The sequence below is a fragment of the Phymastichus coffea genome, unplaced genomic scaffold (genome assembly GCF_024137745.1).
Source record: "Phymastichus coffea isolate CEN01 unplaced genomic scaffold, Cenicafe_Pcof_1.1 PCOF00015, whole genome shotgun sequence".
In the NCBI taxonomy this organism is placed as follows: Eukaryota; Metazoa; Arthropoda; class Insecta; order Hymenoptera; family Eulophidae; genus Phymastichus; species Phymastichus coffea.
This window is the reverse complement of record NW_026706826.1, coordinates 174,989-202,601: the sequence shown is the minus strand read 5'-3', so window position 1 is coordinate 202,601 and position 27,613 is coordinate 174,989. Positions and strand designations below refer to the sequence as shown.

The following is a 27,613-nucleotide window of genomic DNA, read 5'->3' as shown; positions in this document are numbered from 1 at the left end:
CGCTCAAAGCGGCAAATAATGGAATTAAAAAAGGAAGAGCTCCACCCACTTTACTAGGAATTGGTAGAATACGAGGAACATTTATTTTTCTTCTTCCTCCAGCCTTCTTCACAGCTTCTTTAGCGCCTTTTATAGCCGAACGAATGACAAAAAGTGATTTATTACTAGGAACAACACTTCTCGAGGCAGCGTTAATAATTTTTTTCAATGCAATTGATAGATTTTTCCTTTTTACATGTGTCTTTCGTCGCTGTCGTCGTTGTTGGCGATTTTTTAATCCCTTACCTCGTTTCTTTCCTCGTTTTAAAATTTTAACACCCATACCAAGTTTACTTTTAACTTTCATTATGTTGGCTACAGCAAATGCAGCAACTTTCTCACCAAAACTACTATCTTTCGCTTGCACTCTATCCCAGGCTTGTTTAGCTAGAATTTTGTCGGCTTCGTTTCTCGCCTCAATGTTCTTTCGATTTTGAGAATAAGCAATATCGTGATCTTTACAAGCAGCGTCTAGCGGATTTTTTCCAGGATCACCACGAGCAAGTCGTTTTTTCAATTTAGTTCCCGGTCCGCAATACTGATAACCAGACAAATGAGCTTCGAATGGTAAGTTATTAATGATCTTATTCACTAAGCCAGCACCACCAGTCTTTCTTTTGTAACAAATGATCATACCTCATCAGAAGACAAAGTCTTAATGAAACTAAAAATATATAAACAGTCTTTTTATAGTTAGTAGTCTCATTCGTCCTTCGATCGGTGATTAGAAAACAATATGGACTTCAAAGAGCATCCACTTAAGTTGCAAGTCATAAATTTTGATAATGTGGTTGAGACGGAAAAACGAGAAAAAAGACATGGTGAACTACTGCCTGACAGTATACGAGCAGTTTTCTGTGGTCCTAGTAACTGTGGGAACACTAACTGTTTGCTAACACTAATCACACATCCTAATGGACTTAGATTTGAAAACATTTATGTTTATTCAAAGTCTCTCAATCAACCAAAGTATAAGTTTTTAAAAGATTTATTGGAACCGATTGATGGTATACAGTATTATGCATTCAGCGAGCATGAGGCAGTTGTTTCACCGGATAAAGCTAATCCAAATTCCATCATGATTTTTGACGATATAGCCACTGAAAAGCAGGACAATCTGAGAGCATTCTTCTGTATGGGAAGACATAAAAAGGTAGATAGTTTCTATCTCTGTCAATCATACGCTCACATACCGAAGCATCTCATTCGAGATAATGTGAATTGACTAGTTTTGTTTCGACAAGATGACGTGAATATTAAACATATTTATAACGATCATGTTAACTCAGATATGACTTTTGAGAAGTTTAAAGCAATTTGTTCAAAATGTTGGAGAGACGATAATCATGGATTTATAGTTATTGATAGAGATAGACCAATCAATCATGGACGGTATAGAAAAGGATTCGATTCTTTTGCTATAAATAAAACGGAGTGAACGAATGAAGATTATTTAACTTTAGAAATTGCAAGCGTCAACATGGCTAATTTTGAAAAAGAAAAGAAGATGCTCGAGCAATTATCTGAGGCTCGTGATGCCATCAAACGTAAGTATCAACTAATAAAACGTGACAAAGCTGATTTAGAAAATACATTGAATGAAACTTTTAAACCTATGGTTGATCCATTGAAGAAACTTGTGGAGGTAGCTATTGATAAAACTAACGATAATACTGATCAGGAAACGAACAAGGAGAAGAAAATTACGTTCGATAAAGTTTTCAAGTCAAAAACAACAGCTGACACTCCCTATAAATCTCGATATTTCAATAGTACTGTTAATGACTTAAATTCAACATTACATCCGCTTGATTCTACATTTGAATCCGCTATGTCTATTACTGATGATGGTGATGAAGACGAATTTAGTAAGACTAGTGAATCAACACTTGATAGAACCGCAAGAAATTTAGACAATGTTAGTTCAAAACAACAAAAACAGCTATTGGATGACTCGATTGTAGGAAACTATATTCGACTATTGCATGAACCGCAACAGAAAAGTAATTTAGACAAGACATTTGGCGTTCGCTTGCATGAAAATACATATGTCATAGGCAATTCTCCAATTTCTTTCCAAAACGATAATGTGACTGTGAATGATAAAGCATTCAGCAAGACGTCTGGATTAATGGAACTTCTCTTTCGTAAAGAACCTAATTCTAAATTAATCAGTTCATCAGATATTGAAAATTATATAAAAATTCTTGAAATCACTAACGCTCATCGTAAGAGATATGAAACAAATGGAAAACATCGCAATAAGCATGTAAATAAATTCAAAAAGTATATTGGTCCAAATTTATCTTTAAGTGGTAGTGCTAAGAAGCGAAAATTGACTATTGATGGAAGAGGTCTTTTTCCTAACTATAAAATAGCAAGAAAAGGAACATTATTTGATTATGTATATTGGGATGATCCAAACGAGCTCGTTGATCGATTGAGATTGCTTATCGCCGAACAAACCGCTGGTAATCCTAGTCATATTAATGAAATTCATTCAATCATTGAAGAATTACGTGAAGCTGGCTATATATATTAAGACAATTCTAAATATTCCTCAGTAATAAAATGAGTGTTGATGTGTTTGGACGTACATTGAAAAAAAAGGAGGATAATCAAGGTCCTCCTGGTATAGGGTATAATATCACTAAAGACGGACAATACGACGCGAATGACAAAAGAATTTGTTATACAGGGTGTCCAAAAAGTAACGATACACCTGAGAAATTTTTTAAGCCGGTTATTTTTTTAACCGGGTGAAGGTTGTTCTTGAAGTAACTTTTTACGAGGAATCCGATGGTAACTTTGGATTTGACCTTGAACCTCATTTTCAAGGTTATTTTGAGGTCAACCTCATTTTTTTAAATGGAAACCCCCATTTTTTATGGCGGAATCGGAAAGAGCAGAAAATTTTACGTCCAGATATGTATTGAGGTATGAGGTTGAGGTAACCCCTAGAGGTCAACTGAAGGTCAAAGTATGAATTCTTAATAATCTCGCGAATTCAGTGGTTAAACAAAACAAACAAAAGGATAACCCGAGGTAACTTTCAACTGTGCTCTTTAATTTGTCCTTGAACCTCATTTTCAAGGTTATTTTGAGGTCAACCTCATTTTTTTAATGGGTACCCCTATTTTTTATGGCGGAATCGAAAAAAGTGAAGACTCTCACGTATGGATGAGTTGAGGTTGGAGGTTAATGTGACCTCTAGGGGTCAGATGAAGGTCGAACTGTGGCTTTGTAATAGTACCGGGATTTTAGTGGTACAAGGAAGCAAATAAAGGTCATGGAAACCCCTATTTTCGACAGCGGCAATCGAAAGAGCGGAAAATTTCACATCCAAATATCTACTTAGATCATAAGTCAAGGGCGAACTTAAAGTTTAAGGTCAGTCGAAGGTCATCCAAACTTGAAGACGCCCTAAAATTTTTAAAGTTTTTTTCATAATGGAGAAGGGTATTTATTTAGTAATTGCCCATCGGAGATCCGTGACCTTGAATTTAACCTTCAACCTCATTATCAAGGTTTTTTCAAGATCAATTTTTTTTACTTTTAGCGTTACCCAGGAACAACGACGTGGACGTAGTAAAATCTGTCCCTTTGGGGTGCTTTATTTTCGTGAGTTCCCCTCGCCTCTCACGATCGGGGTGCTTGATTTTCGTGAGTTCCCCTCGCCTATCAACAATGATTTTTTACGCTTATTTTCTTAATAACTTGATTAGCCGGTTTTTTTGATTAGCCGATTAAACTTTTTAAGGTTACTATCCCATACCTATTCATTGAAAATCCACTAACAATTTCACTTGGTTCTATCCTTAGGAAATGTACTATGCCTAACTTTATCGTTTTGAGCTTATTCTTCGGGACAATTGCATTTTCAAAAATTAATATTTAAAAAAGCAACATATTTGAAAAGATTTTACCATTCGAAAATCTCCATAAAGCATTAGTGCATTAGTCGGACTGTAGTAGAACTTTTTTGTAAAAGTACTCAAATTATAATTTTCATTTTTTGAAAACATTTATTTGGGTTGCAAACTTTTTGTTTTTAATTCTGATTGATTTTTGAGTAAATTTCGATTCGCTGACTTAAAATGGAACGCCTCACTGAACGAGAAAGAATATCACTTCTTATGATGAGAGGCTGGGGTGGAGTAGAAAGATCTTACAGGGCAGTGAGAAATCTTTTTAATGAGACATTTCGGGTTAATAGAACTCCAATTGCTGTGTCTACTGTTCAGAATACTATTTCAAGGTTTGTAAATTTTGGCCATGTCAGAAATCTACCTAAGTCAGGCAGACCACGCTCAGCAACAAATGAAGAGAATTTATTAAATGTTCTATTATCATTCACTGAAAATCCACATAATTCCATCCGCAGAGTTGCTCAAGAGCATGACATAAGTACATCGTCCGTACATATCATTTTAAAAACAGCAAAATTCCATCCGTTTAAAGTACACCTGGTTCAAAAGTTGAATGAAGACGATTTCGATCGTCGTGTTGAGTTTTGTGAAGATATGATGGCACGCATAATTGAAAATCCAAATCTTCCATCAAACATAGTTTTCTCTGATGAAGCAACTTTTCAACTTGATGGAACATTAAATCGACATAATTGGAGGTACTGGGCTGCGGAAAATCCACACTGGATGCGAGAAGATAAATCGCAATATCCGCAGAAGTTGAATGTTTGGGCTGGAATAGTGAATAATCGAATCATAGGGCCATTCTTTATTGATGGTAACTTAAACGCTCAAAATTATGAAGAGGTGCTTCGTAATCAAATAGTTCCAGCAATTAGACACATAGTCGGAGACAACTTCGAAAATACATGGTATCAGCAGGATGGTACTGCAGCTCACTATGGACGAGAAGTTCGAATTTACTTAGATGAGGTGTTTGATAATCGGTGGATAGGAAGGAGAGGCACAATTGAATGGCCAGCTAGGTCCCCCGATTTGACGCCTTTAGATTATTTCTATTGGGGTTATCTAAAGGATCGGGTATACAAAACTAAACCCCAAAACTTGGACGAATTACGTCAAAGGATCATAGACGAATCAGCTCTCATTCCCACTGAAATGGTCCAAAATGCTGTTGATGCTTTTTACCACCGATTAGCTTACTGTCAAGAAGTGAACGGTGAACAATTCGAGCACTTAAAATAAGATGTGCTGATGTAAGATAAATCATACGTGAGAGGCCAGGGGAACTCACGAAAATCAAGCACCCCGATCGTGAGAGGCGAGGGGAACTCATGAAAATAAAGCACCCCAAAGGGACAGATTTTACTACGTCCACGTCGTTGTTCCTGGGTAACGCTAAAAGTAAAAAAAATTGATCTTGAAAAAACCTTGATAATGAGGTTGAAGGTTAAATTCAAGGTCACGGATCTCCGATGGGCAATTACTAAATAAATACCCTTCTCCATTATGAAAAAAACTTTAAAAAATTTTAGGGCGTCTTTAAGTTTGGATGACCTTCGACTGACCTTAAACTTTAAGTTCGCCCTTGACTTATGATCTAAGTAGATATTTGGATGTGAAATTTTCCGCTCTTTTGATTGCCGCTGTCGAAAATAGGGGTTTCCATGACCTTTATTTGCTTCCTTGTACCACTAAAATCCCGGTACTATTACAAAGCCACAGTTCGACCATCATCTGACCCCTAGAGGTCACATTAACCTCCAACCTTAACTCATCCATACGTGAGAGTCTTCACTTTTTTCGATTCCGCCATAAAAAATAGGGGTTTCCATTTAAAAAAATAAGGTTGACCTCAAAATAACCTTGAAAATGAGGTTCAAGGTCAAATCAAAGGTTACCATCGGATTCCTCGTAAAAAGTTACTTCAAGAACAACCTTCACCCGGTTGGAAAAATAACCGGCTTAGAAAATTTCTCAGGTGTATCGTTACTTTTTGGACACCCTGTATAGCCGATCCTCAGGAGAGTAACGATGCTGTAAACTTACGAACGTTACAAAAAACTATTATAGCTAACGTTACTACGCTTACGAGTATGATAAATGATCTCTCAAAATCATTGGATACAATAAGATTAGAATTAGTAAAGCATCAAGTAATTATTGCTAAGTTAGAAAAAGATAATATTAGTAATCATAAAGAGAAACAGAAAGAGAAAGTGATAGAAAAAACTATTGGACCGTTAGACAATTTTACAAATATTGGACCGTTTGAAATTTAAAAAAAAAAACTTTAAAATGAAACATCAAAGAGTGGTGGATGAGTTACACAAACCAGCATGTCGAACCTATCCTCGTCGAAAAGTCGATATACGCGGAATAGATGAGACGTGGCAAGCTGATCTTGTTGAGATGCAAAACTATTCTAGAGAGAATAAAGGCTTTCGCTATCTGTTAACTATTATAGATACGTTCTCTAAATATGCTTGGGGAGTTCCAGTAAAACAGAAAACTGCTACAGATGTCACTAACGCAATGGAGTCTGTATTAAAAAAGGGACGCATTCCTAAAAATCTCCAAGTGGATAGAGGCAAAGAGTTCTACAATACAAATTTTCAAAGTTTAATGAAAAAATATAAAATAAACCTTTATTCTACTTATAGCAATCTTAAAGCATCAATTTGTGAACGTTTCAATCGAACACTAAAAAATATTATGTGGAAAAAATTCAGTTTAATAGGAAATTATAAGTGGATTGACTTTCTCCCCAGTTTAATAGAATCTTATAATAATCAAAAACACCGTACAATAAATATGAAGCCTAAAGACGTGACTAAAGAAAATGAAATGCAGGTCTTGACGCGATTCTCTTACGATCAACGTCTTTTCAAAAAACCGAAATTCCAGGTAGGATATAAAGTGCGAGTAAGCAAGTCTAAACACGTTTTTGAAAAAGGATATACGCCTAATTGGTCTACAGAAATTTTTACTATTCATCGTATTTCGAGAACTAAACCTGTAACATATCACCTACTAGATTATCAAGAAAATCCCATTGTTGGAGGTTTTTATGAGCAAGAACTACAGAAAGCTATGTATCCTGATATTTATCTTGTAGAAAAAATTCTCAGAAGACGAGGTAATGAAGTCTATGTAAAATGGCTTGGCTTTGATAATACTCACAATTCTTGGATAAATAAGGAGACTATACAACAATGAATTACAAATATAAATTTATATGTATCTAGCTTGTATTTAAATAAATAATTGTTTTCATTTATAAATATTACGTTGTATTTTAAGGATAAGAGCCCCAACCTTCGCTCTTACCTGTGAGGTACTTCCATTTTTTATATTCGACACTAGTGAGTCCATTAAGACAAGTCGAAACCTGCTTTAATAGAAACACTAATGACTCATTTACCTCTCCAGAAAATAAATTTATATAATACAATCTTTATTGAGAACTAATAAGATATACAAATACATTTACTTAATATTAAATTGAAATCGATCACATCCATAATATTGAATAAATAATGCATATTTTGTACTCTATCAGAAAGATAAATAAAAAGATCCAAATGATGAATTATCGCTCTTGACATTCGGTCCGGTAGAACAATTTCGAACTCACAATCGAGTTCAAGAATAATTCGAGATTCATCTTGTCTCATGAATGTTATTAGATAATTCTCATCTTCATGCAATTCATAATGACTTTTTTCAGGAAGTATATCGAAAAGCTTCATTCCAATGTTATTCAACATTTCAAAATTCATCTTGCTGTAGGTAAAGAAATCTAGAATGTTACGTATTCTTCTTCTAATACTACTTCTACTACTACTTCTACTACTACTGCTCTCACTGCTATTTGTACTGTTACTGCTGCTGCTGCTACTGCTGCTGCTGCTGCTGCTGCTACTACTGCTGCTGCTACTACTGCTACTACTGCTACTACTGCTACTACTCGATTCTTGAGGCAGAATGAAGCTCTTCAAGGCTCACAGCTCTTTTAAAACCTTTCCCCACTACTTTGGTTTTCGAGCCGCCACAACCGCCTCCCTCTACTTTAAATTAGATTTCCATTTTATTTAACATATATATAGTGTGATGATTTTCTAATATAGGACCAAGCATTCTATTCATCATCAATATACGTTTCTTGAGTAATACTCGTGATATAACTTTATTCAATTCAGCAATACGTCTTTGGAAACGTTCGTGATCTCGTGCTATTTGCTCCCAAATACCTTTTCTAGAGTCTTTTTCTTCGTATGGAAGATGATGTATTTTAACATTCTTCGCAAACCATACATGCTTAGAAGAGGAGTGAGATCTCCTGTTGTCTCTTATAGCTGGCATGGCTAAGCTTCTACTATTACTACTACTTCTTCTTCTTACCAATGCTTCGAACAGAATGGTATTCCTATTAACATCTTATCGATATTTTAGAATATAACCCCACTACTTCGCTTTTCGAGCCGCCGAAATCCCCCCCCCTCCCCTCTCTTTCTTATTTTTTATTAGGGAATGGTGAGAGCCCCAACCATCGCTCTCACCTGTGAGGTGCTTCCACTACTAACATTGCTTATGAGACCTTTACACTAAGTCGAAACTCAGCAGAAAGAACGCATAAGGAATTACTTCAACCTCTCCAAAAAAAAGGATTTGAAGGAATAATTAAATTTGGATTAAAGAGATAATTAAAATTTTAAATATAAATTTATTTACTATTTATACATTTACATATTATGCTAGATTAATTTTTAAATTCAAAATTCGAGCCTTCTCGATGGTAAATAAACAACTCCTTTCTTTCCACGGTCTCGAATAATTTTTTCAGCATAGCTTCATCTTTTTCTAATGCTAAGCTTACTCGCTTAGGTAAAAATACTTCAAATTCATCGTCTACTGTTATCACTACACTAAATCCATAACGAGTATTAAGCCATCTTAAACTCGTTATCATGTAGGTACAGTTATTCTCTAATTGTGTCATTGTTTTTCTTGGTAAAAATGCTGATTTGGCTATTCTATTAATTGATGAAAAGTCCATTCTACAATAACAAAAAATCAATCAATAATTAATACTACTAGGATATATAGTTAGAGAGCTACTAGTATACAAGAAACTTACTTTTAAGAGAAAATCTAGAAGTCTAATAGGAGAACTAGGAAGAGAGACTACTACTGTTGCTTCAACCTACTGCTGAATAACTGCGCCGGACTGAGGTGTGTTCTCCGTTTTGTACCATGCGTCCCCTCTCGGAGAACTCGAGCCGCCGTAATTTCCCTCTCTTTTTGCCTTATCCCCACTTGAGTAATTTCTCATATGATTCCATTGCCCATACTCCTCAGACTTCAGTCGCCATGTTTGCCGTTGTCCCCCACTCTACCGTTGTCCCCACTCTCTCACTATTCTATCCTTAGTCTTTTCCTAACTGAGCCTTCTTCCTCCCCACTATTACTACTCTGTTCTGAGCGACTTCTGTCGGAGGTTGGAAGAAGCTTACAACTTTCTTTCATACTACTCTGTTCTGAGAGACTTCTGTCGGAGGTTAGAGGAAGCTTACAACTTTCTTGAGGATTTTCTTCCATTTCTATGATCTTTCTTTTCCTGCGTTCTTCCGCACTCTTGATTTTAAGCTTTGACGTTTCAATAGTTTTGTAATGACCCCATGGAAGTGTATCAGGATTTTTATCGAATATACATCGTTTATCATCATATGGAATTAGTGCTACTTTCTGCACTCTTTCTGTTCTTACTTGATGTAATACACTTCGTATATTACATTGCTCACGCCTAATAATTTCTAAATCCAATAAACAGTTTCGAAAATCTTCATGATCTATTGTTTTTATGACAGTATGTGTTTTTACGCCTTTTGCTTTCTTTATTGCTTGATGGTTTTCTATTAGTATACTATACATTTTACTTCGAAGTCCAATGAATTCTCTCATAATATTACCATTGCATTCATCTTTCATAATACCGAGAACCTTTTTATTAACTAACGGCATATTAAACTGATTATTTTCTGAGTAATCTGATGTATCAAATTTATTGATATCTTCTTTCATTATTTCACATATATCAACATCTTTAAATTCATATACGAGGCTATCTGTATCAGTATAAAGTAATTTTGCTTTATGAGGTAGTCTTTCTTTTATGTAGCCATAGTGAAAGTCATATACTAATGTTTTTGAGAGATCTAGCACACAAAGTCCAATATATATTGGTTTTTTAATACTAATAGACGTCCATGATAACTGTATTGCTACTAAATTTTCATCAAAGATTGAACTACTATGAAAGTTGGGGTGCGCGATCCGTGCTTCTGCTCCATATCTACCACTCCATGTGAACAAATTGGACAATTCTTAGTAGAAATTCCAAGTTAAATATAATTAACACAGAAATTTGGATCCCCTATTAGAAAGAATTTATAAGTCTCATGTATATTGAGTTATTTGAAATTTAATACTAATATGGTGCGTGAATAGTGAACAAATAAAAGATATGGATTTATTTTTTATTATAATTTTATCTAATATAATTAGGCTCGTATTTATCCGGCATAAAAACCCCAGTCATAAGTAGGGAAAAGCCATCTAAATATAAGCAAATACAGTCGACGAATGTACAGAGTTATGCTACTTATTATAGTTAATACATTTCGGCAGGCTCGCTTTGCCTGTGAATGGCCATTCAAGTTATAGACTACTCGCTTACCACACGACGCTAATTGCACCTTGTGCGAGAAGGAAGGTCGTCTCCTAGAGCAGCATAGTGCCAACGTCTTGGTCACGGGCACGGCCCGCACTATGCTGCCCCTAAAGTAGGGCCGAGTTGCTGCTGTCTGAGCTGCCCAGGGTCGGAGACGCCTCAGAGGATATCACGTATATCCTCAGCTAGGCCTACGGATGCCGGTAGCCCTTGTTGCGATCGTGGGTTCGACAGGTCACAAGATAAAATGCACGATACTGCAGGAACTCGCACTCACATTCAACACACACGTTACCCGTGAAGGCTAGCACGATAAATTAACACAACGACGTAACAATTGAAAGCAGCAGTTAACTGAGCGCAACTAGGTGACTGAAAATAATGCGACGAGGTGCTGAGATAGAGCTACGAGGTGTAAGGATCGAGTTCTCGAGAGCTACTGCTGCTTCCTCCTTCCTGAAGAAGGATCAGAGTTTTCTCCAGCATTGGGCCTGTTCGTGGAGACAATTAAAAAAAGCAAGGTTTATAGTGCCGAATTTCCCTCCGAACGTTTACCTGCGCGACAATTGCTGGACGACCATACCGCCTGTTTTCTTTTGTATCGCGCGGGCACCGCTGGAACTGCCGCACGTGTTAATATTCTGGGTTTTCCCCATCCGCAAAAAAAAGAGAGAAAACATTAAGCGACAAAGGACCGAATCTCTAAATAAACTTTCACATTTACAACCGCCAAAAAAATTGTTATAAATTATTACTCTCTACTTTCGTGCTATGCACATGGAGCGCAGATGCCGCGAACACCATGTACTAATTAATTTAACGTCTTTTCGTTTCCTTTCACCCTCCATAGTCTTTCCGTATACTGCATTAATCATGAGTTTATAGAATAACTTTTCAAATTCATTTCTAGCTTGTTTTCTTTTTTCTGTATTCAAATCTACATAAGTTTTAAGCCAAGGCTTTTGATTAAACTGAAGTGCTCTGTGTATTTGTTTTATTTTGAGTCCGTATTTAATAGCCTGCTTTAGCGCTCTATAATGAATGACATATCGTTCTTTATCATACAGTGTTGTTAAAAGTTTTTTTTGTCTTGACCCAGGTGGTGTGTTGTGTTCAGGACAAAGTGGAAAGTCCTTATGTTCGTCGTGTAGTTCTTTTGGATACTCTAGATCAACTTCTAAAATATATCCAACCTCATTGTTATCGGAAACATTGAAAAAATGAGGCTCATCGATGTTAGAGACCCACTTAAAATTTTTATATGGTAATGATTGCGTCATTGCCCATTCATATAAATTGTTAACGTCAAAGTACATCAAAGTCTTACTAGGTTCTTTTTCATTATATTCTGAGCCCATATATCGATTATTAGCTTTTGAGTATCTATTACAGCATTGACTAATACCTCCTCGAATGCCTTTTTGGATGAATAAAACCATGTCTATATCGGTTAAAAGTTCTAGCTCAATTTTTGTACATTTTAACATAGCATCCCATGTTAATCCAGGAGTAGTATAATAGTGTGCCGGGTCGAGTTGATATGCGTCCATACACGTTTTACGAAAATTTTCAAAAATATCGGCCAAGAGTAATACGTCAGTTTTTAAATATAAATCAGAATACTGTCCTAAATCAATGATGTCAAATGCATTCCACACTTTTTGAGCATGCTCATAGTCAGCTTCAGAGATGTTGCTATCTATCAATTGACTATGAAAATCTTCGATAGGTGGTAATTGAGTCTGTTTTAATCTTTCAAAACTGTTAACATACTCATATGGAAAAACGCCTTTTCTCTTCAATAATTCTATTTGTGTTTTTGTACATTTATCTATCTTGAATTCATGCTCTACGATATTTAGTTTGGTTAAGTATGAAGACAGTTTTTCGAGAGATGATGGCATAAAACGAAACGAATCAATAAATCGAAAATTTATAGTACTACCGTCCACATGTTTTGTGAAAGTTATATATCTTTCCTTGTTTTCAGCTAAAACAGTCACATTTCCCTCAAGATCAGAGCTAGTAGCTATTTCTTTTATTATAAAATGAGAATCATATCCAGTAAGGTTATGGAAGACAACTGGTATAAAATAAGGATTCTTATAATTTAAATTACAGGATGCGTGAGCAGCACCTCTAAATCGACCCGTCAAATGACAATGATCTCTGACTCTTGTTTCATCAGGTTGAAAATATTTTCTACAAATATGACACATTTTGCTCATCTTGAAATCCATTTGATTACGCCATGAAAGATTCATTTCTATTGCATTCTTATAATTTGATTCATTTCATCTAACAAAATCTGAAATTGTTTGATAATCCATTGTGCGGGTGATTGTTCTTCATTCAATTTTTTTCTATACATCTTAAAGACTGATTTGGAATCATCATAACTACATTTTATATGAAGCCCCACACTAAAGGCTTCATGGTCTTGGAAGGATCGTCCGTTATTTACTGGTTTCAATAAGCACTCTAAATCAGCATAGATAATAAACGGAACCATTTCTTTTCGATCATAATGATTAAATTTCAGAAGAGGAAAATTAGGTAGATTAACTCTATATTTATTTAATTTTGAACAATCAGTCTCATGAATATTCAATTTTTCTTTATTATTAAAATAGTGGAGACAGCGTTCACAGAGATAAATTTGTGCAGTATGTTTCGTTACTTGACTTCTAACAAGAGCAGATAAGTTTTTAATCCATACATAGTGGAATTTTAATTTGAAATTATCACTGTTATTTGATCTATTAGATTTTTCTGTTTCATTCTCATCAATATAATCGCTTTGTAGTAACAAAAGATTTACATGCTTATCTTGTTTTAAAGTTGATATATAATATGGTGAGACTTCGAATTTCAAACCGTATTTTTTTAGTATGTATAGATTTATTGAAATACTATTTAATTTTTCAAATTTAGGAATATTCTTTACCTCAACAGGAAAGTTTATATCATCGAATTTCAATTCATTCGCAAAGGGCATATAATTTTGAACTCTTTCGCTATGAAATCTAGCTGGATGAAGACAGGCAAGCACAGCCCATTTAAAACATTCATTATCTGTATTTTGAACGTTGATAATTGCTTTTTTATCTGCTATTTGTTTTGGTAGTTGAATATATGAGCCAGGTTTGAAAGGATTAAATTTATTTATATTAACAGTAATACCGATGATAGTTTTTAATGTCCAACCGGAATCTTTTTCTTGAAATTCTTCTAAATTTTTAAGTATAACATCTTCAATATTTTCTGTAAACCATAATTTAAGATCTGTCGTTTTATAAATAGAAACATTTTCGGTGTTGAAATACTTTACTTGAATGTCCTCTACATTATCTTTTATTACGGTAAATTGAGCTGACATTTCTATATTTATTTTTAGAGCATTATGAATTGAAAGATATTTTGGTATTTGTAGTTGTAATAATTTATTTGCTGCTTTTAAGAATGACTTTATATCTCTATGTTCTTGATTGGCTATGAATGCAGTAATGATACGTTTTTCAAATGCTGAATTTATTTCACGCCAAATAACTCCATCCCCTTCAATTTGGTTTGGAATGACTCGTAATGAATTAACATTTCCTCTGACTTTTATGGAATTATTTAAATTAATTTCAATTGAATTTAAATGAGTAGCGCATGTTTGACATCTCTGTCGTATTGCTCTACTTAAGTTAGGCTGTAACATATATTCTTCAAGAGAATGCAAAGCGGTAATTATTATATTTTTCCATCTAATAAAATCATCCTTATTAGCGTCTGAGTTGTAATAGGCTTTCCATAAATCGCGTACTGTATTTTCAAAATAAGCAATAGAAGCCATTGTAATGAAAATGCACGTAGGTCAACTAGTAATACTACTACTACTACAACTAGTACTACTACTACTACTACTACTACTACTACTACTGCTTGTCACTGCTAAGAAAGCTAGTGAAGCGGGCTGTCTCGAAAGACTGCGCTCTTTTCCCATCGAGCACAGCTTTTAAGCACTATGGTGGCGCTGAAAGCGGCGGTTTCGGCGCTGTAGGTTGAAGAGGGAGTAGTCAGACAAAAGGTAGGAGGTGGGTGGGTGGGTGGTGGCTGCGCCTAGCAAGCTAGAGACGCTACCCCCTCTCCGAGGGCCCACACTCAGCTAGCATAAGCTTACTAAGCGCCCTACTATCGAAGGAGAGCGAGAGAGAGAGAGAGAACGGCATCCACACTATACGACGTACGCGTCTAGCAAGCTAGAGACGCTACCCCCTCTCCGAGGGCCCACACTCAGCCAGCATAAGCTTACTAAGGAGAGCGAGAGAGAGAGAGAGAGAAAACAGCATCCGCACTATTACCGACTTCTACAGCATCCTACCTTAACAACCTCTGTGGGTGCGTGGGCGGGTGGGTGAAGCGCCCTACTATCGAAGGAGAGCGAGAGAGAGGGATAGAGAGAGAGAGAGAGAGAGAGAGAGAGAGAGAGTGAAAACAGCATCCTCACTATACGGCGTACGCGCCTAGCAAGCTAGAGACGCTACCCCCTCTCCGAGGGTCCTTCACTCAGCCAGCATAAGCATATAGTTTACCAAACACCCTACCGACTTCTACAGCATCCTACCTTAACAACCTCTGTGGGTGGGTGGGTGGGTGGGTGAAGCGTCCTACTATCGGGGGGGGGGGGACTGGCCCCCTCGAAGGGCCCACTGGCACGCGGGAGGTGTCGAACGAACATCAAATGCAACACTCGGCATGGGGTCTCACCTTATCGCGATTAAAAGGTATCACTACCTTCACACCTTCATCGGGCGGCTCCTTTCTGTCCCAGAACATACACGTATCCTTATACATTGGCGGCGCGCGCGAGGTGTCAAACCAACATCAAATGCCCCTTAACACTCAGCATGGGGCCCACTGGCACGCGGAAGGTGTCAAAGGTACATCAAATCCCTTTTAGGCACTCACCATGGGGTCTGACCATTAATTAAAAGGTGTCACTACCTTCACACCTTCATCGGGCGGCTCCTTTGTGTCCCAGAACATACACGTATCCTTATACATTGGCGGCATCCTTTGTCGGCTCCTTTGTGTCCCAGAACATACATTGCTTATCTACTCTACCAATTTATTTTCATTGGGTTTGCGAAGCTGATTGACTTAATAAGGAATATTAAATGTGAAACGTATTGAAAAGATTAGGATTCTAGCAAGCATTGATCGGGATATATTCTATATACTTTCATAACTTTTAGTAGGAATTAGTAGAATTCGGTAACAGAAACTAAACAAAGATTGGATTTTTAATTCGGTTCAATGATCTTCTTTTAGTCAGGAGGGTTCATAATTGCAAAACTCAATAAAATTATTAAATTTGCCAATTTTTATCAAGTATACTAGACATAAAAGATCAATTTTATAATATTATAGAAACTTTATATATCCTCGACTTTGACTAATTTACATATTATTATAATATTCTGCAATATCCATTTATTCAAAAACATTACAAGAGAACGTAAATATAGCCGAATTGGCTAAACTAGCTTATTTTAACTTTATTGTCATTTATGAATTTGAATGTCGATATTCTATCTTACTCAATATTTCTGTTACATGTATTCTAGTTATGTATAATATAGTTGGCTTATGTATATGCAAGAGGAAATAATCCACTGCTAATTGTGCCATTTAAAAGGCATTTTTGTATCTGCAATGATTTAACAACTGAATTATATATTTATAGTATAAGTGGTTATATGGATTTTAGGATACAACACTAATTCAAGTTGGCATATGCAATTTGATCATTCAGTTCAATTAAATAGGCATTCAAATTCAACCTTGTGTCGAATTAGGACGCAGAATTAAAAAAAATTAAACCTAATGATGACGATAGTGGCGGTATATATCATTCATACTTAAAATTTTAAACTCTATATAATATAATCAAATTATATATACGAGGTGTGATCAAAAAGTAAGGTGAATTTTTATTTGTCTCAAAAAATATTTATTTATTCATCAATTTTTATTTTATCTTCTTCAAAGTAATCCCCCTCGGATATAATGCACTTGTGCCAACGCTTTTTCCAATCCTCAAAGCATTTCAAAAAATCATTTTTTGTGATCTTGTTTAGTTCATCCTTCGATGCCGTCTTTATCTCCTCAATCGTGGCAAAACGCCGTCCTTTCATGGGCCTCTTCAGTTTTGGGAACAAGATGAAGTCACAGGGGGTCAGATCTGGGGAATACGTTGCCTGTGGCATCGTTACTGTGTTGGTTTTAGCCAAAAATTCGCGCACAAGCAACGATGTGTGAGCAGGGGCGTTATCATGGTGCAAAAGCCAATTTTTATTTTTCCACAAATTCGGACGTTTCTGGCGGATTGCTTCGCGCAAATTGCGCATAACTTGCAGGTAATATTCCTTATTTACTGTTCTACCCTGTGGCAAGAACTCATGATGCACCACGCCCCTGCAGTCATAGAAAACTGTAAGCAAAACCTTTACATTTGATCGAACTTGGCGTGCTTTTTTTGGTCTTGGTGATCCAGAATGCCTCCACTAGGACGATTGAGTCTTAGTCTCGACGTCATAACCGTATACCCATGTTTCGTCACCTGTTATAACCCTGTTGAGTAAATCTGGATCATCGTTGACGTCATTCAGTAGCTCTTGGGCGATGCTCATGCGACGTTTCTTTTGGTCGAAATTGAGCAATTTCGGAACAAACTTCGCTGACACACGTCTCATGTCTAAAACACACGTCAAAATTGATTGGCACGAACCAAATGAGATGCCAATATCATCAGCAATTTCTCTAATGGTAATTCGACGATTTCCCAACACTATTTTCTTCACTTCTTCAACATTCTCATCAGTTGTTGATGTGCTGGGGCGTCCAGAACGAGGTTCGTCGTCGGTGTCTTCTCGGCCTTCTTGGAAGAGTTTATACCACTTGTAAACATTTTTTTGGCTTAAAGTAGACTCACCGTATGCCACTTTCAGCATTTCAAGTGTTTTGGAACATTTGATTCCATTTTTCACACAAAATTTAATGCAAACTCTTTGATCCATGTTTTTAGACAGCAGCAAATCGTGGAGCACGCAAAACACTTCTAACCTTGATGCCTCTCACAAACAAACCAAACATACTACAAAGCTGAAATTCGGAACGTATGTTCTAGACGAGTGTACCGACATAACCAAATAAAAAAGTCGAAGATCGAACGGACGTAGCCCGCTAAATTTCAAAATTCACCTTACTTTTTGATCACACCTCGTATATAAAATTAAAAAAACTGAGGTCTGATATTGTCAGTTTTCATATTAATCAATATATCCATGGTTTTTTTATACATATATTATATCTATAAAATTCTTTATAATATATAGCTCAGATAGTTATTTTAAAAAACCATGAACTGTATATAAAAACGTGAACTAACTAAATAGAAGCATTTTAGAACCCACACTTGCAATCCATATTTATATAATTTTAAATGCGTCAGCACATATTTCTAATTTTTTTTGTTTTAAATTAATAGTAGTAAAATAGCTTTTGAGTGTAAATAAAAATTATATATATATATATATATATATACATATATACATATATATATATATAAGGGAAGATTCTTGCTGATAGAAATGGTGAACGAACAATTCACATTAATATAAATCCATTATTGATTCAGATTATTCGGATTTACTATTTCAATATCATTGAGATTGTCTATTTCCATTTGAGCATCCATTATGGTACGAAAATGTCGAAGCGATGGATAATGAACGTTTCCGTGGTATTTTTCTTATCCAAGGTACCAAATAACAGCAGCTACGTGACCACAGGTACCTAAAGTTCGAGCTCCTGCTTTGCAAGTACAATAATATCCGTCTATATCGTTATTTTCTTCTTCGGCGTCATATTCTGGATTAAAAGCAATCCATAATTGATGTTTAGTAGCATTTCTGAAACGGGAAAGCAACCTGACTCTTATAAATCCTATTTCGTTCGTATTTAAGTCGATTTGGAAAGTCATGTCTTCTTGTTCACCGTCTTCCTGATCGGCTGTTAAAGAACTGTCTTGTATATAAGAAGATGCTAAGTTAACTTGATACGTTCCATATGTCAGAGAATGTAAATCATCTACAGTTAATTCGGGAAATAGCGGAACATGCTCTGGAGTAAGCAGAAGCCAGCGCGCTCTTCTTTGTCTTAGATTTTCAGCCTCTACTCTTGCCTGTACTACATTTTCTTCTTCTGCTCGATGAAGCATTTGGTTGGCCAAATCTATGTCTGCGTTTGGCATGGTTATAGGCCCATAGTACTTATTTATAATTGCACCAGCAAAGCAAAGAAAGTCAGACAAGTTTGCAGCATGAGACGTTGGTACAGTATTTGAAAATATTTTAAAAATACTTTTCAAGTGACCATTCCGTGCTTCAACAATCCACCTGGTTTTAGTAATTAAACGTGAAGCATTTGCTTCTTCAGTTCGAAACTAATTTTCGTTACGATCTATCAATGGTGGCATCTTCGTAATGAGGCCTATTTCGACTGTGAGAAAAAAAAATTGAAAAAAACCGAAAAAAAAAATTTTTCGAAAAAACCAAAAAAAAAATTATTGCAGTATTCTACGTGAAACAACAAACATTTTTTCTCGTATAAATTTTTTTCGATTGTTACAATTTGACGGAGATAAAAAATGTTGAAAAAAACTGTCACTTCCAGGAAAAAATGCCCGTGCGCGCGTCATATTTGACGAAAATAAATTTTTGATGAGTGATTCAGATAGGGCTTGGTAATAGCTAAAAAATGGTGTACTTCAAATTTTCGTACGATTTTTTTTCCAAAATTGGCTAATTGTCAAAAATAATAAAAAAATTTCAGAATTTTCAATTTTGCATAATTGTTGCAAAATTAAAAAAAACAATCGATGGCAACCGTGAATCATATCATTTGAAAGCTCACCGAAAGACCTTTCAAACGCACCCACGCGCGTCTCTGTACGTTAATTTCTACCAGAGATATAAAACTTTGAAGTTAGACTGATTTTGCCCGTGGGGGGGTAAAAGTGCGTGAGCGGCACTGTATATGATGTTGATAACCCAATAATACACGTATGCGGTTGCCTGGTCGTCGATATGATTTTTTGAGAGATATATGTATGTATATATACATGTCTATATATATGCATATATATATTAATAATTCTTTATTTGTTTACTGTGTTATTTGTATGGGTGCGCGTATCAACATATGCATACTAAAAGTTGATCACGCAGACGTTACTGGTAATTCAGAAATCCATCATTTGGCCTACATTTGAGGCATCATATCTCGAAACCTAGTCATAGCCGGTCGATGCGCCCATGGAGACTTTTGATCTACATGATGTTGGCTAGCTAATCCCAAATTTTGAACCATTTCGATAGAAAGTCTTTTTCCGTAAGGTTTGTGCGGGGTCCTTTGAGTGAGTATGCGAATTGACGCACCACTCATTCGTCACGTACAATTTTTCGTGCGTTTCAAGATGCACCGGGACAATGCAAGAAATAATAAGTAATGAGGTACCGGATGAGCCACAAATTAATCGCCGGTATTTGCCATGTTATGCGTATTAACGCACCAATACTACGACGTCTCGAGGCGTCCGAGACACGAGAGAGAAATGGTAATGTCATCGAATCTTCTGGGAGAGGACGTCGCAACTGATACCTGCGATTAGCTGTTTTCTGCTTGACTACTTAACGGCATAGCTGCTTAGCTACTTCCTCTTCCTTTTGTATTGTTAATTCTTATCACTCGCCTTAACTCTGTCCTTATCGACGTGTGATCAGCTATTAACATTCGCTCTCTAACTCTCCCGGTACGCGCGGTAGACTGCCCGCTTTCCCCCCACACGTCTGCTTGAGCAAAGCTAACACCGCACCATCGTCGTGTACAAAGAAACCTACCTGCTCTCGTTCTCTGTCCATCTCGCTCGCGCTGTCGATCCCTTTTGCTCTCTCTTTCCTATTGTCAATTACCTTTCTAGCTGTTTCATGCCTAACTTGCCCATTGGTTATGTACTTGGCCGCTTACGCTGATGCAAAATCAACGTCGAGCATTAGCTGTGTATCAATACAGCTGCTCGATGACGGCTCTGGTGGCATGGGCGTTGGAGAGAGAGACACGGGGAGCTGGCAAAGTCGACGGAACCGTCACATACTGAAATAAAAAGTATTTATTTGGAGTTCCGAATACAAGATTTTTTCCTACTAGAATTTTTTAATAATCTGAAAGAAATAATGATCATATATTTTACAGGATTCAAACTTCTCAACCTATCAACGTATGTGGCACTTCATGGAAACTGCAAAACCACCGAATGAAGTTTTTACAAAAAGCAACGTTGATGGTGTAGAACGGGTTGTTAAAGGAAAAGGAAGTTACGCATTTTTAATGGAGTCTACATCTATCGAATATGTAATAGAAAGAAACTGTGAATTGACTCAAATTGGTGGACTCTTGGATTCGAAAGGATATGGAATAGCTATGCCTCCAAGTAAGATGAGTTTTTATAATATTTACTTTATTCAAGGAATCGAAACAATCATTATTTTATATAACGCTTTTATCAAACTTTGATTGGTTTATCAGATTTTAGTTGACTACAGTTAGTGTATGCGTTGTTCACACTTTTTCGTTTTGAGGGTGGCACAGCGTAATCAAACATTCCCACCCCTCTCTCTGGGCGCCAATAGGTTGGCATAGCTCACTGTCTTTCACTCTTTCGCTTTTAAATACTTTGGAGATGTGGAAGTCAAGTTTGCTACAACATCCTTGACGCTCACAGTGAGTCGGAGCCTTTTTCATCTAAGGCGGCAACCTCCTCGAGAGAAGTACCGATCTTTTCAAGGTTCAACGCTCAGGGAGAGCGGAACTAAAGGCTTGACGCTCGGTTTGGGCGCGACGAGACTCTAGTTGCCCCAACGTCAACCGCGTCGGAAGCACGCAGCATACAAATCTTACAAGATTTGCTTGACCTGGTACCACTACCCCGTAGAGGCCAACCCAAATTGGGATGTCAGAAGAGATTCAGCTAGGACAGCCAGAGGAAGTTTCTAAGACGATCAACCAGCTAAGCCTTCCCTCCTGGGCTCGAAAACATCCTACCCTGCGTATCTATAAGGGGATTGCTCCCACGACTCACAGATCCATTGCTTCGACGTACCGTGGCACGTCTCCCCATTGCGTTTCGGTCGTCCCCGCTCACGCTGGTGAGTATTCGTCAATCGAAAAAGTTGTTTCCCGATTTTCGCCCTAATTTCGGATTTCGCTTTCTATGGAATGGCTTTTATGACTGGCTGATACTGATGTTTACTCTTTCGATTTAATATTTTTGACTTTTAGGTCAGGGCGGGGTCTCGTCTAGCCGACAAGGCGATCCCCCAGGCAGTTTTCAATATTCATGCCAGTCATGCCATACATTCGAATCAAGCTCCGATATTAGGCTCAATCCTAAGCATCCGTGTTGTTTATTTTGCTTGGCCAGTTGGCCTTTTGCCCTAGGGGCAAGCGTTGTATGTTTTGCCTCCTGTTTCTTTACAGAGACAGCGTTTTCAGCCCCACCACATGAAGGTACACACATCCGCACTTGTGATTGCAAGTCTTCGTTCAAATATACATTGCAGTCACTTCGGGTCGACTAGCATTAGCTGCTTGTCGAGGGCAATCGGTGACGCATTTTGTACTTCAGCATTTGTATATGCCCGTACACAAAAGAGAGAAGTTTTCGACGTCCTCTCCTAAAACAACGAGGTGTTTGTTTGAGGAGTCTCCGTTCTCTGCTAAGGAAGACAATTACTGTCCGCCGCTTTGACAAAAAGATTTTTGCACAAAGTGACCTGGCCAGCCTCGCGGTTGGCCATATGGTGCACTGTGTGCATCATCTATGTTTTTGCTAAGCGGACCATAATCGAGCTTCCTGAGAGCGTCATGATTGCAACCGCCTTTAGTTGACTACAGTTAGTGTATGTGTGTCGTTCACACTTTTCCGCTTTGAGGGTGGCGCAGCGTAATCAAACATTACCACCCCTCTCTCTGGGCGCCAATAGGTTGGCATAGCCCACTGTCGTTCACTCCTTCGTTTTCAAACATTATTGGAGATCCGGAAGTCAAGTTTGCTGCGACATCCCTGACGCACACAGCGAGTCGGAACCTTTCTGATCTAAGGCGGCGACCTCCTCGAAAGGAGTACCGATCTTTTCACGGTTCGACTCTAGTTACCCCAACGTCTACTACGTCGGAAGCACGCAGCATACAAATCTTACGAGATTTGCTTGACCTGGTACTACTACCCCGCAGAGGCCAACCCAAATTGGGATGTCAGAAGAGAGACTCAGCCAGGACAGCCAGAGGAAATTCCTAAGACGATCAACCAACTAAGCCTCCTCTCCTGGGCTGGCGTTCGAAGAACATCCCACCCTGAGTACCTGTATTAAGGGATTTCTCCCACGACTCACAGGTCCATCGCTTCGACGTACCAAGGCACGTCTTCCCATTGCGTTTCGGTCATCTCCGCTCACGCTGGTAGGTATCCGTCATTCGAAAAGGTCGTTGTTACCCCGTTTTTGCCCCAAAATCAGATGTCGCTTTCTAAAGAATGGTTTTTATGACTTGGCTGATACTGATATTTGCTCTTTCGATTTAGTTTTTGACTGTTATGTCAGGGCGGGGTCTCGCCTAGCCGATAAGGCAACTCCCCAGGCAGTTTTCAGTATTCTTGCCGGTCATGCCACGCATTTGGTTCAAGACTCCGTCGTTGGGTTAAATGGGGTAATTCGCGTTCAAGTATTCGAGCTTCAGAATTTAGTTCTGAAGTTGATGTTCAAAAATTATCGTTCAAAAATTTGAAGCTTTATAAGCTTGTCTGGGTTCAAAAATTAGGTTATTGTGAGAGTTTTTGTCCTTTGGTTAGGGACCTTGTAGGAGGCGGCGTCTTTCTACCATAGTTCGTGACTATTTTTCTGCGCTTTCTCTTTGTTATAGGTGCTCCCTCTCTGGGCTCTATGACTTTTCTAGCAAAGTCTTCAAAGACTTTGTAGATTTTCCTGCTAGATTCTAGGGCCGTTTCCGGGCAAGGCCATGTATGACCCTCCTCTTCGACGGCCTCTATTAATGGCTTCCTTAGTTCCCTTATATCTTCGCAGTTAAAGAGAATATGACTTTCGCTTTCTATTTCTCCACAGCTATACAGTTGGTCTACGCATAATCCTCTCTTGTGGAGGTATGACTTAAAAGCACCATGTCCAGTCATAAACTGGACTGTATAGTGATTGGGATTTAGCCACCTCTTCTTTAATCTATCCTTGATTACTGGGAAGTAGCAGTACGTTCTCCTGCCATTTGTGGCTGACTGCCATCTCTCCTGCCATACCCTTTGGATTTCATCGTTGAAGAGTTGTATGGCTTTCGAGATTTTTAGTTTGCCTGATCGAAGTTCCTCCGATTTAATTCTGATGCCGTGCATTTTAATCGATTTCCCTTTCCTGACGTAGTACTTTGCAACTCTCGCGTCAAGCTGTAGAGCTATTGGTCGGAAGGCTGCAAGCACGTGTGCCGCTTCATGAGAGATCGATTTGTAGGCTTTGAGTGTCTTGCAAAGAACGGATCGCTGCAATCTTTCTAACGCAGATTGCTGTTTGATGTTGGTCCTTTGCCACCAGCCCGCAGCGGCATATGTAATTTTTGATAGTAGGAAGCCATTATATATCTTTTTCATGGAGTTGAATTTTAGGCCCCAGTTGGCTTTTGCAACTTTACTTAACTCGAAATAGCTGTTATTACAGTCTTGAACCACGTTTCTAATATGTTCTTCCAATTGGAAGCCCTTTGAGATCGTGATTCCTAGGTACTTGACTGTTTTGTGCGTTCTAGTGTTGTCTTTCCCAATTTTGACTGTAGGGTTCCTATTCTCGCTTAGTTGGCCTTTTAGCCATATTAGTGCTGACTTTTCTACTGCTAATTTCATTTTGTCAGACTTGCACCAGTCTGTCATTATATTAATGATTTCTTGGGCTTGTCTTTCAAAATCAATGCGTGTCTTTGCCTTAATGATGGGAAGCACATCGTCTGCGTAGGCTAGTACTTCGTATCCTGCGTCCCTGATTGCCCGCAGTGGTTTGTCAAAGATGACGTTCCAACCTACCGGTCCAAATACTGAACCCTGAGGGCATCCCTTCGTTACTGTTTTCAGTGTTTCTTCGAAGTGAGCATATATGCCCACTTCTCGATCACTGAAGTAACTCTGGAGAAGCTTGTAGATGTTCTTCGGGCAGTTTCTTTCTTTCAATTAGGAGAGCAGGCTTGGCCACCATAAGGCATCGAATGCTCCTGAGACGTCCAGTGGAATAGCGGCTACGTACTTTGTCGACGGATCAGATTTTGCCTCTTCTACTATTTCATATAGTTTTCTGATGGCATCCTCTGTGGATTTGTTTGCCTTAAAGCCAAATTGATCCTCCGAAGACCAGTCCGAGCTGTTAAGAATGTTGGATATTCTTTGAATCACAAGCCTCTCGAGTGTCTTCCCAGCTATGGGGAGTAGACATACGGGTCTATATGATTTAATCTTGTTCTCGGGTTTTTCAACCCCTTTGAGCAACGTGATTAGCATTCCACTTTTCTATCTTCTGGGGAACACTCCGCATTTTAAGCAGGCGTTGAAAAGTCGCGTCAGTTCCTGGTGTAATGGTTTTGCGTTAACAAGCATTTCTGACTCTATTTTATCTTTGCCTGGTGATTTCCCTGCCTTGTTCGCTTTAAGGGCCATTTCAACTTCCCTTATTAGGAAAGGCGTTGCGTCGCCGGTTACTGGAACCTCCCGCATATCTCTGCGAATCTTTGTATGTACAACGTTTTCGCAGCTTGGGTCGTCATCAGGCATTAGTCCTTCTAGTAGAGCCATGCTTGTTTCGTTCCAGTCTTTTGTGACTGAACCATTACGGTTAACCGTGCACATCGCTTTTGAGATTCTAACTTTTTTGGATGCTCGTTTGTATGGGTACGCCCAAGCATTCTTTTCGCTTTCAATGGTGCAGAAATCTCGCCAGCTGTTGTTTTTGGCTCTTTTAATAGCCCTTGCATAGTCAGAATTCATTTGTCTCAATTTTCCAAGTAATCTCTGGAGGGCTTTCCTTTGTTTTCTATTCGGTCCTTCCTTGTCTTTCAGAGCGACGATTTTTCGTTGTCCTTGTATCGCCCGCTTCTTACTTCGCAAGTCAGGATTTCACCAGGGTTGAGAGCGCGTTTTTGTCATTTTTGATGGAATAGAGTCCTTTGCTGCCCTTATTAGAACCTCTTCGAATTTAGAAACATATGTTTCAATGTCTTCAGAGGTTCTTAAAGGGAGTTTAGCTAGGTTCTCTTTCTCGAATTTACAAAGTCTCCCGAATTTCTCCCAATCAGCTTTTCTCATATTGAACCTTGGTTCTAATGTTTCTCCGGTTCGTATGAGTCTGGCTGGTTGTGAGGCAAAATCCAGTTCGATCACTATGGGCCTGTGGTCACTGGTGGTCCATTCTTTCACCGCCCAGCTAGCCAAGAGCTTTGACAGATTTGACGTGTGTAAAGTTACATCGATATCCGTCTCGCCCCTCGTGCTACGGCACGTTGGAAGTTGGCCCCTCCTATTGGCCACTATTAGCCCGTATTGGTCTATGAATTCTTCTATGACTGTTCCATTCTTGTCCTGTGTGTTGGACCAGATCTTTGACTTGGCATTTGCGTCCATTCCAACTAAGACTCTTTTGCCTTTCAATTGCTTCAGAGTCTCAGCTAGTTTGTCAAGATAGGTCTTCCTGCTGTGGCTGAACTGGCAGTAGATGCTTACGAAGTAAATTTCGTCAAAGGCTCCGACCACTTGTGCGCAAACACAGTGGGAGTCACACAGGTTAGAAATCTTGGTAGCAGTGACCTTGTGCGGATTGTAGAGTATCGCAGCTTGAATCGTTTCGCCTTTTTCGACTCCGTGAATGGCTGCGACACTACCTATACCTGAAATCGCGTTATTCCAGTGATATGGTTCTTGCACCAGTGCCGCCTGTATGTCAAGATTTCTGTCTGTCATGATTTCACCCAGCTCATCGTTGGCTACTTGCCTTTTGTTGAGGTTCAATTGTATGATCCTTAGTTTCGGGCCCAGTTCAGGGTTTTGTTGTGCGTTCAACTTAAGCCTCTTAACTGGTGGGCAATCGTCTTTGCTTTCGTCAAGGTTGTTTGGTTGCGAAGGAAACTGAGTTGACGCCGGAGTATTGGAGCAGTGCTCTGGTTTCTCAACGGTCGCCTCCTGCTTACGTTTCCTCGCCTTATTATACCTAGAATGGTTGACCATATCGCTTTCAAGGTACAACGCAATGTCTAGTTATATATTTCCTCCTTTGGAATCGCTGCTGGCGATTCTGGAGGGTGGCTTTCAATTTTAGTTCTGGCGTTAACTTGCGCGTTCAATTAAGCGAGTGGCGTTCGAGTGGCGTTCGAGTACGAGCAGTGAGTACTTGTGTGTGTGTGTGTTGACATGAGCTTTGTTAGTTACCTTGTCGGGTTTCTCCATGGTTTCCCATGGCTCTTTTATTTACAATTGATTTAGCTAGTTATTTTCCTAGCTTTTAATCTGTTATTAGATTATTTGTTTTGATTTTGTTTTATTTTATTTTATTTCTTTTGATTTGATTTATAGATTTTTAAATCTGTAGGTTTAAATCTGTAATTTTTCTTTCTTTCTTATTTTTAGTTTTAATTAAGCTTTGATTGGTAACTTTCTTAATATTATTTACTACACTACTGCTTATATTACTGCTTAAATTATTGTTAACTACTTAAGAACTAATTTAATTATAATATAACTTAAAACTACTTACGAGTGTACCAGCGTGTT

General features: G+C 38.1%; 1 protein-coding gene across 1 annotated transcript in view; it reads left to right on the top strand.

Annotated features, from left to right (window-relative positions):
• Positions 1-27,613, top strand: part of LOC131675042 (glutamate receptor ionotropic, kainate 2-like) — a 2,022,482-nt gene that overhangs the window by 1,869,847 nt on the left and 125,022 nt on the right. The window contains exon 16 of the mRNA XM_058953868.1: positions 21,004-21,241. Coding sequence (XP_058809851.1) covers positions 21,004-21,241 — 238 coding nt within the window. The remainder of the gene's footprint in view (positions 1-21,003; positions 21,242-27,613) is intronic.